At 44.7% G+C, this 16,829-nt stretch overlaps 1 protein-coding gene across 6 annotated transcripts in view; it reads right to left on the reverse strand.

Annotated features, from left to right (window-relative positions):
• Positions 1-16,829, reverse strand: part of ROR1 (receptor tyrosine kinase like orphan receptor 1) — a 358,639-nt gene that overhangs the window by 7,657 nt on the left and 334,153 nt on the right. For all 6 annotated transcript variants that reach the window (XM_070592688.1, XM_070592683.1, XM_070592685.1 and 3 more), the window contains one exon: positions 9,742-9,953. In XM_070592688.1, coding sequence (XP_070448789.1) covers positions 9,742-9,953 — 212 coding nt within the window. The remainder of the gene's footprint in view (positions 1-9,741; positions 9,954-16,829) is intronic.

The following is a 16,829-nucleotide window of genomic DNA, read 5'->3' on the forward strand; positions in this document are numbered from 1 at the left end:
CGGCAGAGAGGGCGGCCGCATTCCCCTGCACTGAGGTCAGCCAGCTCCTTCTTGCATATTCGCCTTTGGAAGACGAACTCTCCCTGTTGCCATTTTGCAGATGGAGAAAGAAGCTTAGAAAAGAAGGCAGAATCTTTGGGAGAGCCGAAGGAGCGGCCGGTGCGGGGCCTCTGCCCAAACTCAGCCCGGCTCCTCGCAGGGCAGGGAGGTCAGCCTTCTGTGGGCGGTCACTCTGGAATCACCACTGTCCTTTCTCTCTGTTCAGACACAAGAAGGAGCATGTTCTGACCCCAAGTGTGTTGTGTCCCACCAATGCCCGGTGGGCCACACAGCACGGAGTCCCAACGCTTCGCCAGCCTAAAGTAGGAGAAGGCGTAGTTACCAGAGCTGGTCATAACCAAATTTGGGGATTTGCCTTGGAAAGAAGCACGGGAAGCAACTGAAACAGCAGATTTCAGAAAACCTTTTTGTGGAACACCTGTGCAGCAGCCGGCAAAGAAGTACCCAGAAAAAACCGCCCAGAGCTGGGTTTCAGGGGAACAATTTACACAGTGATTTGCATTTTTAAAATGCTCAAGTTACTTGGTACAAATGAGTCTTAACTATAGACTCATTTTCAAATTTTACATAAATCCTGAACTAGTTAAAAAATCATAAAAACCCTTAAAGAAGCAGTCAGTAGACTGTAGGGTGATGGCAGGAAATTAGCTGTATTGTTGAAGAACAGATGGTTTACATTAGACAAACCCTTTAGGCTAAACTTGTTTAGGTCTGGCATATTGTAAATTATATTTTAGTAATGAAAGTGAAATGACCTCTGCTTGACCTCAAGTGGGGTTTGTCTGTTTGAACCAACGTAGTGGAAAACTATGAAAGAAAATGAAGTCATAAAGTTTTGGCAGTTCAATTTTGGCTCATTTCAAGTTTAGGGGTTATAAATCTGTTTAGTTTTTGTTTGACAAGTATTTGTCATACAGGGATGTACAAAATGTAAAGAAGTGTAAAATACACAGGCGGCACCGTGCCAAAGTAAACCAAGTACAAAGGGAAACTGGAATGAATCGGGTCCTGGGCTCCTATCTTGCTATCACTCCCTCCATTAGCTGAATGACAAGATGGGCTCGGTTTATTACAGGCTGCAAGGCAATTAAGTACCTTAAAACTGAAACAGGCTTTCAGTTTAAATGTTAACATTTTTACTTCTCAAAGTAAACACACATCTGCCTCGGAGCGGTTTTGAAAATTATATAATTGCGGGGGGGGGGGGTAGAAAAATCAAAGTTGATGGAGAAGTTGATCCATTATTCTAAAATCCAATTGTGCTGCTTCCCTTCGAGAATTTTGAAGAGCAACTGTCTTTGAGTTTAAATGAGCTCTTCACAGACGGAAAATGCAGGCGGAACACTTTGGATGTGACTCAGAAGTGAGCAGTGCAGTGCTGTCGAAACAGCTGACAGGCCAGGCTGATGTTGGTGGCTCCTCTCACCCGAGTGATGAATGCTAAGTGGGGACGTGTGACCCTTTTAGATCTATTAACGTTAGATATGAAAGCAATGAACCGTGGGTCGTTTTTAAAAAGTGAAATTACGCAGGTGGCAGACGGACGAGGAAGACAGACTCCGTGGCTTTAGCTCTTTCCACCTCTGGGAAATTACCCCTGAAGTGATCATGCCCTTGAAATGACTCCTCAGGGTGACACACAGCTCCTTAGGAACCTGCCTTTCCTGCTTGTTTGGCATTAAGCGATCGCCACGGGATTCTGTGACGGCCACAACACGTGTGGAGCGTGCATCCCGCTCCATGACTTTTGGTCTCCAACCTGAATAGAGTATGAAGGCTCCACTTTGGAGTTCAACTTGAAGCAGACACACAGATAAAAAGCAGAGCTACAGGAGGTGGTAGGAACCAGAGCCCAGGGCGGTTGTCAGCCATAGGACGGTGGCTCCAACAGCTGGTGCTGAAGAAGAACTGAAGCTCATACTCACACAGTGGACCCAAACCTGCCCGGTAGTCCCTGCAACCCAGCACAGTCCTTCCTCATGCCCTGATGCCTCAAGACCGCTGCCCTTTACAGATATCTCTGCTACTCATTCGCCAGTTCAAGCTGGACAGGAGCGCCTGCAGGAGAAGAGCAGGTTCCACACACGGGCATTTGAACTCAGTCCCCTCAGAGGAATAATGAAGCAGAGCCTGGCCCTATTGAAATTAGAGAGGTATTTTGGGTAATAGGAGGACATTATCAGGTCCTTTTTCTCTTTGGAAGCGGAGTTTTCCCTGAGACCTGTATTCCTTGGGGACTGACCTGCTCTCTGAATCTCCACTACTGACCAGCATGGTCTACATCAGAGCAGCATCGGAATGGAGGGCTTGTCACAACACAGATTGCTAGGCTCCACTCCTAGATTCCAGAGGTCTGAGATTCTGCCTATCTGACAAGTTCCCAGATGATGAGGATGCTCCTGGACTGGAGGCTTCACTTTGAGAACCACTGGAAATAAATATATATGGCTTTCTGGATCAAACAATTACTTAGTGATCTAGGTCCCTACTCCTTGCATGATGATGACCACTGGGTGTCTGAAGAATCCAGTTGAGCGATTCTGACTGAGGACAGAAAACAGCACTCTGCTTCAGTACATGCTTTGGAAATGCCAGCTAAAGAAAATATAAGAACCACTGACTGGTATTTACTGGGTTTATAGTCTGCATGGATACCGTCTTAATGAGATTCAAGGTTTCAAAGTATAAATCACTCTATGGCTTGGGCCATGTCATCAGTTTACTCTATTTTCATGTGCAGACAATTTTAACAGCTGGTTGCATCAGTCAGCTGATAAGGTATATACTACACATGGAAGAGTATACATATGGAACAGTATACGAGGAACCGTGCAAGACCCACGAAGAGAGAAGACACAGCTCCTATCCTCGATGTTTGTAATGTGAGCGTAATAATAGCTTCCATGTAGTGAACACTTGCCACGTGCCAGACACTGAGATCATAACAACGGCTATGATCGTTTTTGGAGAGCTTATGTGTTAGGCTATAAGTACTCAATACATGTTAACTCCTCTCATTGTCACGGTAACTGCACAAATTGGTCACTGTGACTATTATTCCCATTTTGCAGATGGAGACCCCGAGGCTCAGAGTGTTTAAGTGATCCCACAGCTGGCAGGCTGTAAATTCAGACTGCAGAGTCTATCCCCGTTATGACGGCTCTATACCCCCTTGTCTGCTCTCTAAGTGCTGACTGCCTCAATGCATTTAGTCCTCATCACAACCCTGGGGGATACCTACTATGATTTCCCCATTTTACGGATCAGGAAATTAAGACATGCAATGGTTAAGTAGCTTGCAGGAAGACAGAACTCCTAAGTGGTGTTGCCAAGATTCAAAGCCAACCACACCTGACTCCAACGGTGGAGCATTTTTCTGGGAAGAAGTGGCAGTTTTCATTCAATCATCAAAGGACGCCATAATTTTAAAAGCATGAGGCCCTTTGGCGTAAAAGTGGAATGTCAAGGTGACATTGCTCTTCGGTCTCTGATCCGGACCTTACTCTAGTCGATCCTGTGTTGTCTCCACTCGTTGACTAGGAGAAGTGAATATGACCTTTCAACGGCAGCCTTTGCCTGAGTAGGGCACGAGAGCCCTGGAGAGTGTATGAAAATCAGGATTTCTCAGTATCTGGACTTGGCTGTTGACAGGAGTCTGCTAGACTCCAAAGCCATTTCGTTTCTTGTGCATTTTACTGGTTCTTAGGTAAACAGTGTTAGAAATGTGAAACAATTGACTCCACTCATAAACGGAAATGACTACATTTTAAAAGCTTGAAGGCCACAACCCTTTTATTTGGGGAGGTTATGGACATTTTCAAAGACTGCAGCTGAACTAAGTGCCTTCTGGCTTATGCAACCCAATCCTGGAGGGAGTTTCAACTGAGAGCCCGCACATTTGCTCTGAGTTCAGCCGCACTTCTCTGGAAGGGCTCTGACTCCAGCAGCAGAGCTTTCCTATAATGTAACTTTCTGACAGTTAGCATGAATGTCTGGTGGTGACCAGGCTTGTTTCTGTGGTGGAGTTACTTTACAATGTCAGCGGGAGAGGTTCTATTCTGCCTGCAAATAGGCAGAACAGATGCCAGTAGTTTTAATGTCACTTGGGACCACCGAGTCCTCATAACTTGGGCTCGAGTGTTTCAGTCAGCCTGAAAATTAAGGCAGCAGAGTGAAATGGGAGCCCCTGGGCTCTAGACCTAGGCAGACCTGGGTTTGAGTTTTGGCTCTGTCACTCACTAGCTGCGTGACTTTGGGCAAACTCTTAGTCTTAAGCCTTGGTTTCTCACCCCCCAAATCAGGCTCGGATTAGCGCCTCCTTTGTAGGGTTATAATAGAGATTCCATTGAGATAATTCACGTGAGGTAACTTAGCTTATTCGTAATGCCCATTTATAACATATCCATTTATAATACCCATTCTCCCCAGAAGTACAGTTTCCACAGGCATAGTTGAGGCTGACGCTCTGTGCTGGACAGCCTCACAGCCCTCACTGTCAGACCCTCTCCACCCTGACGGACTTTTCCCAGGCAGGTTTACGCTAACGAGATGGGCACAGGGAATACCAGAGCTATCTAAAGAGCTGCCTCTATAATCCTTGCTACGGTTCCCTGGCTTCTGTCCTCGCCCCCATTAAGGCTGGGGGCTGCTGCGTCCCACAGCTTCCTCCTCAGCCCATATTATCCCATGCACAGCATGTGGTAGTTGATTCAAAGGTTTGTGGTTGCTCATATCATCACTGTAACAAAAAGAATAGTAACTTCTAGCAACTGAGTACCTGTGAAATGCCAGACACACTATCTCGAAGTGTCAAAAATATCTCTAAGTCTTATTTTTATCCTTGTTTTATTGGTGGGAAAACAAAGGCTCAGAGAACTTGCTTAAGCTCTCGCGGCCAGTAAACAGTGGAGCCAAGATCCGTAATCCTATCTCTCTGCCTCCGAAGCCTTGCTCTTTGAAGTGTATCACACTACCTCTCAGAAACCGACTAAGAAAAAATGTGGCTGGAAAGGTGAGTTAGGCCCAGAGAGCAGGAAGTCTTGGGTGCCAGGAGGAAGAACGTTATCACGTGAGAGGGGGAGACTCCCCTCCAGACTGCAGAGTCATTATATCAAGTGGGAGCTAACACGATGCCAGAGGATGAAATCAGCATGAGAGAGAGAAAGGAAAAGAGGATGGGCCGGCATTAGAACACGCTCCCATTTAGGAAATTAAAAGAGGAGCTAGTGAAGGAAGCAGCAAGAGATAGGAGGAAAGCCAAGGGAACAAGTATTTCAAGATGGTGGTTAAGAATACCAAATGCTCCAGAGAAATTAAAGAGGATAAAGACTTGGAAAACGGCACTGGATGAAATTACATTGCTGGTGAGTCTGTCGAGGCCATGTCAACGGCAGGGTGAGCTCAGAGCCTCCCTGAGGGGAGCCCGTGGCTTTAGGACAGGAGTGGAAAAGTTACTGAGGATATTTTAACACCACGTGTGGCAACACTGTGTAAAGACAGGGCTTAAGAGGGGTGGCCAGACCACGGCAGGGCTTTTCAGATGGGAGCATGCTGCTGGCAAAAGGGACAGGCCCCGAGGACATCAAGTGCCAGTACATCCAGCAAGCACTTGGCTGGAAAGGAAAAGGAGAGATGAATTGCCTGGAAGTGAAGAAACAGAGAAGCTGGCAAGAGATGAGGGTAAATGGAGAAATAAAATGTGGCCACCAGCTTCAGAAAGCTCAGCAAATCCCACTTTCCCCCAAATGTCGCTTCTATCAGCCAGGAGCCTGTCAGGCTCTGGCTGGCCCTCCCTGCCCCCACCCAGCTCATCTTGCCCCTCATTCTCAAACCCCCCTACCCCTTGGGCCTTTCTGCATGCAAAAACCCTACACAGGCCAGTCACAGGGAAGGACAGAATGGGGCCCACCCTGTGCCTGAGGGGAACCTGCCTCTTTCTAACTCTTTTCTCCCTTACCAAGCTGCTGTTTTTCAGACGCACATAACAGTGGGAAGGTGGGGGCGGGTAAGGGAGAGGCAAAGGGAAAGAACCAGGGAGAAGGGGCGGTGGGATTTCCAGGCTTCTCGGAGAGGGCTCATTTTCCACAGTACCCTTAAAAAACACCCACTCCAATTGTAAGATTCCTAATGCAATACAGAAAAATCCTACTCAGTTCACACATCCCTGAAGTACTCATCGGAGGGTTTCATGATAAAGATGGAAAAGGTGGGAGATTATCAAATCCAACTGAATGGCTTGAAATCCTTTGCTGAACAAAATAAAAGGAAAGAAACAAACAGTACTTTCCATGAACACCGTCTACTTCTTCCTCTGAACAGCTGAGAAAACCGAGACTCAGAGAGGCTGACGGGCTCCCCAGGGCCACAGGGCAGCTGGAGGCAGAGCCAGCAGAGTATCCTCATTTCCTGATGGTTGAAGGCTCAGAGTCAAGATGTCTCTCTGGTCCACTGCCTTCCTTTCCCCACAGACCAGAAGGAAACTCGTGTGTCATCAGTTTTAACCTCCAACTGACCATCCACCCCTGCGGGGGCTCAACCCAGGTCCCGTCAGCCAGTCTGTCTGCGGCTGCCCCGTGGTCCCCTCTGAAGGGTGTGGATTCTGAATCTCCCAGAGGAGCCTCTTCTTAATCCAAACTCTCAGGGAGTTTCAGCAGCTCAGCAAGTGGAGAGAGACGGAAACAGATAGTTTAAACCTTGCAGGCTTAGATAAATAAGAATCCTGGAGTCTCTGACTTTTGAACTTGGCCAAGGAGAAATAAGAAAGCAGAAGAGCCTCTATCCTCCACTCCTTCCTCTTCCAGCCTCCAGAGAGCCTTTCAATTTTGCCCTGGTGGGGAATTTCTTTTCAGGACTTTTTCTCTTTCTTTCTTATGAGTGTCCCTTCCTTTTAGATTTTATAGGTACATGTAATATTTATGTGTCAGCAACCTTTCAAAGATTGACTGTTTACGTTTAGGAATTTTCTTTAAGGTCTACAAAGTCCTTTGTGCTTTTTCCAGGAAAGGCACTCAGTAAGAACCAAAACAAACAACAGAATAACTCAAATTTGACTGGAGCCAAATCTCTTAGGAGAGGAAGGGAAAAAAAGCCAGCCTGTGTCTCTGTTGCTTCCCTTCTCTCCTTAGCCCAGTCCCACATGCACGAGCTGCCCTCTTCCAGCTGGGTTCAGAACCGCTGGCGAGCTGCTCAAGGCTGAATCCAAAGCCTGGGTGGGAGGAATCTTGACCCGGGGAGATTTTGCAAGGGACACTTCAGAAAGGATCCAGAAAGGAGGAAAACAATGTCTACTTCACAAAGTCTTTGGGAAACGTTATCCCAGTCTATTCTCCATTTGTCCCTGGACAACCACGGAGGATGCACTATCACTGCTCTGCCAAGTTTCACACGTCCCCGCAGGCCTGCGGCCTTGTCGCTCAGGCTCGGGACTGTTCTTCAGGCCTCTCAAGGATTTGTCACAAGCCAGGGGCATGCCTGTGGCCAGTGTTCAGCCCCAACCGACCACATGGAATCCCATTTGGTTGTTTGCCTGGCCCCCTCAATCCCTTCCCAACATGATTTGTTCTGTGAAAAAGTCATCACGGGTCCCGCTAGTGCAAGGGCGTTAACTAGAGTTGAAGAATCCTCTATTCACATTCATCTCTTACGATTACTAGCTCCTTGACCTGAGGCAAGTTACTTAGTCAGCGTGAGTCTCAGGTGCCCCGGTTGCACGACAGTGATAATTCTGACCTGATATCAGAGGAATGAGAATTAAAGGAGATAAGGAACATAAAACTCCGGCACAGTTCTTGACCATTTGTATCAATCGAGGCATATTAGCTTTCTCTATGTATGCCACGAAGCTCTCTGAGATCTCTACTTGAAAGACGGCAGAAATCCAAACCATGGGGCCTGGTGGACATCACGTGCTACGAAACAAACCTCCCCTAAGAATGGAACTAAGCCGCAGATTGAGGCTGGCTGAGAAGATGGCTAATTTTCCCAAATGGAAAGGACTCTTCCATCGGTTCCTGCCACAGCAGCGAGGAGCCCACCTCTCCGGGATGGTGGCTGCCACACAGTGACAGCTGTAACTAAGCGGATCTGGGTCTCTCTTCTCCCCAGAGTTTTGGCATTTCTAAGGCTTCTCAACATTTAATAACAGAAAAGACAGGGAAAGATTCTCACAGAAGGAAGACAATTGCACTCAGCTTGAAGTCATGGGGTAAATAAAATGTCAACTAGACGCTACTTCATGGACGCACAATAACATTAACCCCTCCATTTTCTTCTACTGCCTTTGTAAGGATTAAGTGTGATACTGCCTAAAATGCCATAATATATGTAAGTCAGCTAGCTTGCAGCCAGGATGTCAAAAGAGTTGACCCTCCACCCCACCCATCCCCCAGCCACTTCTCGAACTCTGTCGTCTTGAGGGTCTGTGGGTTTTTTTATGATAAAAATTCACACTTAATAGAATAGTGCTTTTGTTAGAAACAGAATATTGAAAAATGAATTTTAGCATTTGACAAAGACCTGACTAACAAATATGATTTTACAATAGAAAAATATTTTAAGATTTTTTAAATTAAAAAAAATCCCACAGCAAAGCAGAATAAAATAAAACGAGGGCTATGTGTCAATCCCCATGGCACTTCGCTACTTATTGGGAAAAAGGATTAGTTCATTTGAGTGTGAAGACATTTTTTCCCTAAAATTTTATTAAAAGGGATGCTTTTCCTCTTTATAAGGGTCAAAAGAATAATATGGTCACTAACCCACAGAGAAGATAAATATTTGTTGAATGAATGAATGAATGTTCCTATGGAGTTGGAACAAGAAGAAAAGACAGGCTTTTGGATGCAAGAATCCTAAATTATTTAAATGAAATCTCTCTGCTGAGAGGCCTGGGGTTGAGGTGCTGGCTTTCCGGAGAGAAAGCCTCTGTTGTATTTCAGCTCCAAGCTGTGGTGCATGTGCTCCATTTAAGGTAAGGGCCAGTGACCCTGGGTTCCTTGCCAGGACCTCGAGCAACCCAAATGTTGAAAGCTGTGGAGGAAAAACCAAAAGGAGGTGGATTGATTTAGCACAGAGAGGAGAGGGCCAAGGCGGACGATCATAGAGCAGCACTCAAAGATTGTGGGAAGGACAACACTTCTCTTCCAACATGCTTAAACCAAAGAGAAAGGGATGTAGGTTAGGCAGAGAAAGGATGTGGTTTTTTTTTTTGGTTTTAGTAAAAAACACATAAAATTGCATTTTCTAAGTGTACGGCACTGTAGTGTTAAGTATATACACAGTGTTGTGCAATAAAAAGGATTTTTTTTTGACAGTGAAACTGGTAAACAATGTTGGATTCCTCTCTGTGTTCATCTCTCTCATTTTGATTGGAAGAGTATGGAATTTCCTGCTTTGAAATTTTGAAAAATAGCTCCCATTCTGAGATGGTCCCTGAACTGGACTCCTTCCAGCCCAAACTCCATGGTAAGGCAGCACCACGGCCGGCCCAACACCGAAAGGCGCACTGATGACACTGTGTTTCCCTGCCTGGGACAAAGTTAGCAACGGACGGTTATGCTGCAAACAAACTCCAGCACTTAGAAAACCGAGTCCACATCGCTTGATTTCTGACTCGGGAAGCCTGGAAGTTCTGCTTTACCCTGAAGCCTGACGCATCTCCGCAGTGCTGTCTGCTACTGTTACCTTGGGTTTATACGCATTCAGCATCGACATCTCCACGTTTTGACCCCTGACGTGTTTTGGTTGCCTCTGCACAGGGGGCGACGCCGACTTGTGGTTGTTGCGGCAGACACAGATGAAGAAGAGCAGCAGGGCGATGGCCAGGGGAATGGCAACACTTGGCACCAGTATGTACAGGATTTCCATTTTATTCTTCTCCTTGGAGTCCTTAGAATCTGGGCGCAGAAATTAGAAAGAGCGAAAGTTACGCTAGTCCAAATAACGCGTATAATATCACATTGCATAGTTTAAAATGAGCCTCTCTTATTCTTCTAGACACAAATCCACTGTGAGAAACAAAGAACCATGGCTTATTTCAATTTGTTTCTATCAAACTTCAGCATAATTTACTGAAGTTTAAAAGTTTAAAGTTCAAACGTTTAGAAATCGCAGAGGGACAGCAGGAAGACGGCACGTGGGTGGGTCCCCCTCTGATGGTACCTCCCTTTAGCGGCAGACCTGTATTTCTCTAACACCTTAAAACTTAAACGCCATGTGACTGGACTGTGTGCACGCAAGAGCATCAGAGTGGACCACAGGGCTCTTCTTCCACATTGCCTGCCAGCCCAGGGCAACTACCACAGCACGGTGTTCCAGAAATCATGCTCTTGTCTCGGCTGGTTTGGACGTACGGGGCCAGTTCCTGCATGTTCCAGAATCAACATCACTGAAGAATCCTCGTGTCCCACACAGCCTCTGGCCTGAGAACATGGGGACCTGAAGTCAGAGCCAGCTCAGTCTCTGATGAGCTGTGTGACCCTGAACAAATCACTCACCTCTCTGGGCCTCACTTTTTCTCATCCACGAAAGTGAAGTATCTGTTTTGGATGGTGTCTACAATTCCCTCCAGCACAGCATCACTGTATAACTTGACACTTTTTGGAAACCCAAGTATTCTTCTTAAATGGTTTCATATGAACTCAATAATTATGAGTGCCAACACTTTGAAGCATATTTTTGAAACCTTATACGTCCACTGTACCATTGCTTGGAAAAGAATATAACATGTATAGAAGGACATGAGGCACACTTTTCCTTTTATCAGTTTGAGTCTGACCTTTAAAACTAAACATTTTGGGCATACACTATCATTAATGAATTATTTGACCGGTAAAACAAACACAAGAATTATGGGACAGTAATTAGAGGGGTTACATAATGACATGCCCTCATCACCAATAACCTCATCAGCTATTCTGCTTTAAGAAAATCCAAAGTGTGAAAATTCAGATTGACACAGAATTCAGAGATGACTATTTACCTAACAAAGAATTAACCACGCATCCGTTCACTCCTCCTCCCACTTGTTCGGTAAGTCAATAAACAAATACTACCACTGCCAAGCGCTATACTAGGTCCTGGGAATAGAAAATTAAATACGACCCGCCCTCCGCCATTAACAGGCTCATGGTCTGGTAAGGAAAACAGAAAAGAGAGAATTACAATACGTTGTTGGAAATGCCACAAGGGAAGTATGAATAGGGCGGTGCAGACACCCAACAAGCCCCCTTACGTAGTGAGCTTCCGTAGTGTGTGCGAGTGAGGATCCACCACGCACGGTCTGCACTTGCACACTTCTTCTTGGGGAACCTATTGTTCACGCTGCCTCCTCCCCACGCAACAGACTCAACACAAGAATTCAGGAAGGGGACCAAAACCGGGCGCTGGGGACTGTGCTCTGTGGGTTAACCCTCAGAGTGGCTTCAGGGGGGGTCAAATCGGCTTATTGAGTATAATAAAAATAAGTTTCAATATTCATCGAGTGTTTTCTACTGGGACAAAATCACATCAGCCATTATATTAACATGGGCTGGGTACCATCGTGAGGCGTTTCATTAACTCGTTCACTTTATCCTCACAACCAACCCCAGCAGCAGGCGCCATCCATATCCCCATTTTCCCAGGGGAGGGAGCTGAGGGACAGGCAGGTGCAAGAACTTGCCCAAGGACCTGCAGCTAGTAATTCCAAAGCTGGGCCTCCTCCCTGTCGTATGGCATCACACCCCTGCTCTAGCTACTAAGCCACACTGCCAGCAATTCGAGAAAGGCTGTGGTTTTGCACCTATTTTCTCCTGGTAGGATTCTCTTGTTTCCCAGAGGGAGGAAGGACGAGGCAGGTCTGAGAGGTGGGGAAGAACCCGGAAGCTTTGCCGGAGGTGCTGCTGTTGAATGCCCCGCTGCATACCCCGCACAGGTAAACAGAACCCGGGCATCCGTGGAAGCCATTCAATCAGCTAGTGCTGAGGAGCTGCCACTCAGGTGCTCTAGTAACAATTTTGTCTGCAGGCCTGTGGGTGGGCGGATGGACAGAGAGAAACCACATGGAAGAGTGTCCACCACAGGGCCTAGCAGATCGGTAGATAGACAGACAGACAGATTCTCTCTCTCTCTATCCATGTACACACTTTCGAGGCAATGTAACAGAATAAAGGACCCGTCAGAGACCTCTGATGCCTGCCTTTGTCATTCTCTATGTAACCTTCCTAGGCACTTAGTCGCTCTGAGCAAATTCATCTGTAAAATGGGATTGCAGTACCTATTTCCGAGGACTGCTGTAACGTTACACGAAGTACTGTGGAAAGAGTCCATTGTAGCACCTGTTCCAACTCGGTCACTCAGTGTCACCCCTCCCCTTAGAGTAGGAAAGGATCCAGGAGCAAAGCTTTGGGCTGGGAATTCTAAACAACCTGAAGCAAGAAACAACCTCTGGCCTCCATCCTTCATTTATTCAGGGGGAGTAAATAGTACCTGCTCTCTCAGTCTTATTTGGCTCACGTGAGAGACAACGTTCATGAAAGAACCTGGGAAACTTAAAAAGGGCCACACAGTTGTTGGATACTATGATTCTTATTAACATTATAAAACACGTTCAAATTTCCAAGCACTCTAGGGAGGTGAAGTCCTCTTGTTATTCTTGGATTTTCAGTGAAATCATTACGAGGGTAATGATTACAAAAGGAATGAAGCTAATTTAGTACCAATGTAACGCTAGTCATTTTTCTGGCCCAGATTTTTAGCAACAAGAGCAAGTAGGGCTCTCACCTGTCTGGGAAACAAAGGAGTCTATTCTGTGCTCGTTCCGTATCAGGATCATCCACAGAACGCCTCTGACGGTAGACGGGAGGCCTGGGACCACGCCCCCCGGCGGCTGCCCGAGAACAAACGTCAAGAAGCTAAACCCTTTAAGTACAGTCAGACTTGGCTCCTGCTGATTACGCTGAGGAGACGCAAACGAGCATGGTGTCTTCTTGCCAAGGGAAATAGTCAGGCAGAACAAGACGCGGTCATGTTGGAAGTGACGGGAAACAAATTCTGGCTATTCGAAGCCCACGACTGAATGCGCTAACGTCCCCAGGTGGCTCTCTGCATTCGGCCAGCAGGCGAGTCAGAGTCTGGCTCAAAAAACTTAATCTAAAAACATTCCACAGAACAACTAACTTTCCTCACAGAAGATTAGAAAACTAACATTTGCCCAACCTCTTGTTAATGTCCTAGCGTTTTTATGCATCATTTCAACCCGGGACTTGAAGTTATCTTGATTTGACCCGAAGAGAAATTGAAGCTGAGAAAGAATAAATAATTTGGCGAAGCTAGAAAGTGGCGGAGTCTGGGTTGGAAGACAAGCCTGCTGCCTTCAATGCTTCTGTGCTTTTGAAACATACTACTAATGAAAATTAAAACACTCTATGGAATTGTTTTCTATCATTCTCCTTAAGATTTCAAGGTTCCTTCTCAATGAGGGCTAATATCTGGCGGGGACATACTATTAAAATGAAAAAAGTTAAAAAGATAGACATTCTTCCTATTCACTTTAAAGGGTAATGAATGCTCCAATGCATTGCAAAGACAATTGGCTGAAAATTAGAATGGTGTAGATTTTCAATACTTTGGAATAACCGTTTTAAAGTTAAATGCACATATTAGTTACATCAAGTTAAATGCTTGGGATTTTTGAAACCAACAATTTAGTGTGGACTGCCTGATTAATTTCCTTTTAAAAATCAACAGTTTGGTATCACAGTTCACATCTGACATTCCTCTTTTATTTTTACACTGATATTCAATACTTTGATTAGTAATTAAATAAAATGGAGAAAATACTTCTTTCTTATCCTGGGGCTTAAAGCAAGGTAAACATAATTTCTCATTCAAGAGGTACTTTTATAAAGAGAAACATCATCTGGGATATTACTTTGAGTTAAAAATAAGAAAATGCTCAGATCTTAAATACGGCAAAGGTTGGAAGAAATCTTACAGAACCTTAGAATTCAAAGAAAATTAAACAAGTTAAATTATGATCTTGTATGAAGCAATTTTAAAAACCATACAAACCAAACAGGAATCGCTACCATTTATTATTTGAAAACTATACAATAAGCGGGCCTGTGGCAGCCAGGGATCTGCCCCATAATACGTGAGCACATGCCTGGGAGCGAGGGAGAGACAGGTAGCTAGGCGCGCATTGGCGAGCTTGGCCCGCCTTGCACCCTCTTCATATCGCGATAGAAATACTGAGGAGATCATCTGTTGCCTTATGTATCCTCGAATGAATTCTTTAAAAAGACTGTGATATCTATAGTGATTAAAAATGTTCTCTTCAGAAAATGTTTTAACTACAATAACCACAGTAACTCATCTGTGGGCACTTGGAAAAAAACCTTTGTAACTGGAATCCACATGAGTTTGCTAAAAGTTTCTATAAATTCTCAGGGCCTCAATTTTCTCCTCTGTGAAAGGGAAGAGTTGGGCTAATCTTTTCTTTTTAATTTAAAAATTTTAATTATGGTAAAAAACACAGAAGAAAATTTACCATCTTAACAATTTTTATGTGTACCCTTCAGTAGTGTTAATTGTGTTTACATTGCTGTACAAGAGATCTCCAGAACTTTTTCACCTTGCAAAACTGAAACTCTTTACCCATTGAACAGCTCCCCATTGCCCCTCACCCCAGGCCCTGGCAACCGCCATTCTACTTTCTGTTTCTATGAATTTGACTACTTCTGATACCTCATATAAGTGGAGTCATCCATATTTGTCTTTTTTATGACCAGCTTATTTCACTCAGTATAATGTCCTCAAGGTTCATCCACGTTGTTGCATGTGACAGGATTTTCTTCTTTTTTAGGCTGAATAATATTCCCCTGTATGTATATACCACATTTTCTTTATCCATTCATTCACCAATGGGCTTGTGTCCACCCTTAGCTATTGTGAACAATGCTGCAATGAACATCGGCATGCTAATATCTCTTTGAGATCTTGCATTCAGTTCTTTTAGATATATACCCAGAAGTGGGATTGCTGGATCATATTGTAGTTCCACTTTTACTTTTTTGAGAAACATTCATATTGTTTTCTATAGCGGCTGCACCATTTTGCCTTCCCACCAACAGCGCACAATGGTTCTAATTTCTCCACATCTTTGCTAACATCCTATTTTATAGATTTTTTTTGTAGTGGCCATTCTAACGGGTGTGAGGTCATGTCTCATTGTGGTTTTAATTTGTATTTCTTAATGACTGGTGATATGGAGCATCTTCTCATGTGTTTGTTGGCCACCTGTATATCTTCTGTGGAGAAATGTCTATTTAAATCCTTTGTCCACTTTTTAATTGGGCTAATTTTTAAGTGCCAAACTCAACCGGTTTTATAAAATTAAGTCTTTAATTTTTGATAGGATTATTTTAGAGTGGTAGACCAAGCACATTTAAACTTTAGCAAGACATTTGATCAAGCGACTCATGATATCCTTATGGTCAATAGATGGAGGGTCTGACAACAACGTCATTAGGTGGACTTAGAATTCACCATATGCCTGTACCCTAACAGTGTTAATGCACAACTCAACATCAAATTGTAGGTGGCTATGCTTGAGGGAACCTGCCTGTTCAACATTATCATCAACTACTTGATGATCCCACATTCATCAAACTTGAAAATGGCCTGAATCTAGGAAAGATACCCAACTGATTACAGAAGTAAAATTTTAGAGGCTCACACAACACAGGCTAAAATAATGACCTGAAACCAACAGTGGAAATTTTACAAATAAATATGATAACTTGGCAGTTAGGTTAAAGTCTTTGCTTAGAGAAGTTCATGATTAAGCAAATCTATTAAATCCAAACCAAAAAATCAAACATAAGAAGACTAATAAGTTTATGAAGACTTGAAGGCTCAGGTGGACCTAGCCACAGCAGAGGAAATTGCTTCAAAAAATTTCATGTCTGGCGCTTAGAGCAACGAAATACCCTCCACTGGCAACACTGAGTCATGAGCAAGAACATCACAGCCCTCTTCCACCTGTTCTGGTTAAAAGACACCAAAAGAGGTTTTCTATTCTAAGAGCCATGTTTTTAAGAAGGGCTCTGAAAGAGCGAGAAACATGCAGAGGATGAGGAAGATGGGTAAGGAAAGGATGGAAGAACGGCCTGCTCTTAGACCAAAGAGAAAATCAAATGAAGGACGTGATGAGTGTCTTCAAATCTGAATGAGGAATTCTACCAGAGGTTACAACCTCGATCTAGTAGGTAGACTTGTTCCTTAGTAGGCATGTTTTTGTTTTTTAATTTGAAGTAGTGGCCAACATTCTTTTTAAAAATCAGGAGATTTCATATACAAGTTTGGGTTTCTGGCTTACAAAGCCAATTTTGAGCAGTGGGAGCCATCCCAGAGCCACTGTGGGGAGGAGAGATGGTCCTGTCTCTCAAGGTCTCTAGCAATGTTCAAGCAGAGGGTAGATGACTCCTCTGGTTCCTCCTAAGGTTCTCTGACTTTATAGACTGAGTTGACACACCTTATTTAGGCCCCTACTGAACTTTGACTCGCTTACAAAGCAACTGATTCAAAGCCAGGGATGAATATTTTCCCGGCACGTCCTCAGTCCACCAGATCCAGGATCAGTCCTCTTCTGCCCAGCTCTGTGCTGAGGCTGATCTCTACGGACAATACCAATGGGCACCTTTGCCCTCTGGCTTCCCATCAAGTTCAGCAGGTGGGAGGGCTGGAAGTGCCAGGGCAAGAACAGAGTATGGTTGCCATGTTGGTCCCCT

This window comes from Equus przewalskii, chromosome 24 (assembly GCF_037783145.1).
Source record: "Equus przewalskii isolate Varuska chromosome 24, EquPr2, whole genome shotgun sequence".
In the NCBI taxonomy this organism is placed as follows: Eukaryota; Metazoa; Chordata; class Mammalia; order Perissodactyla; family Equidae; genus Equus; species Equus przewalskii.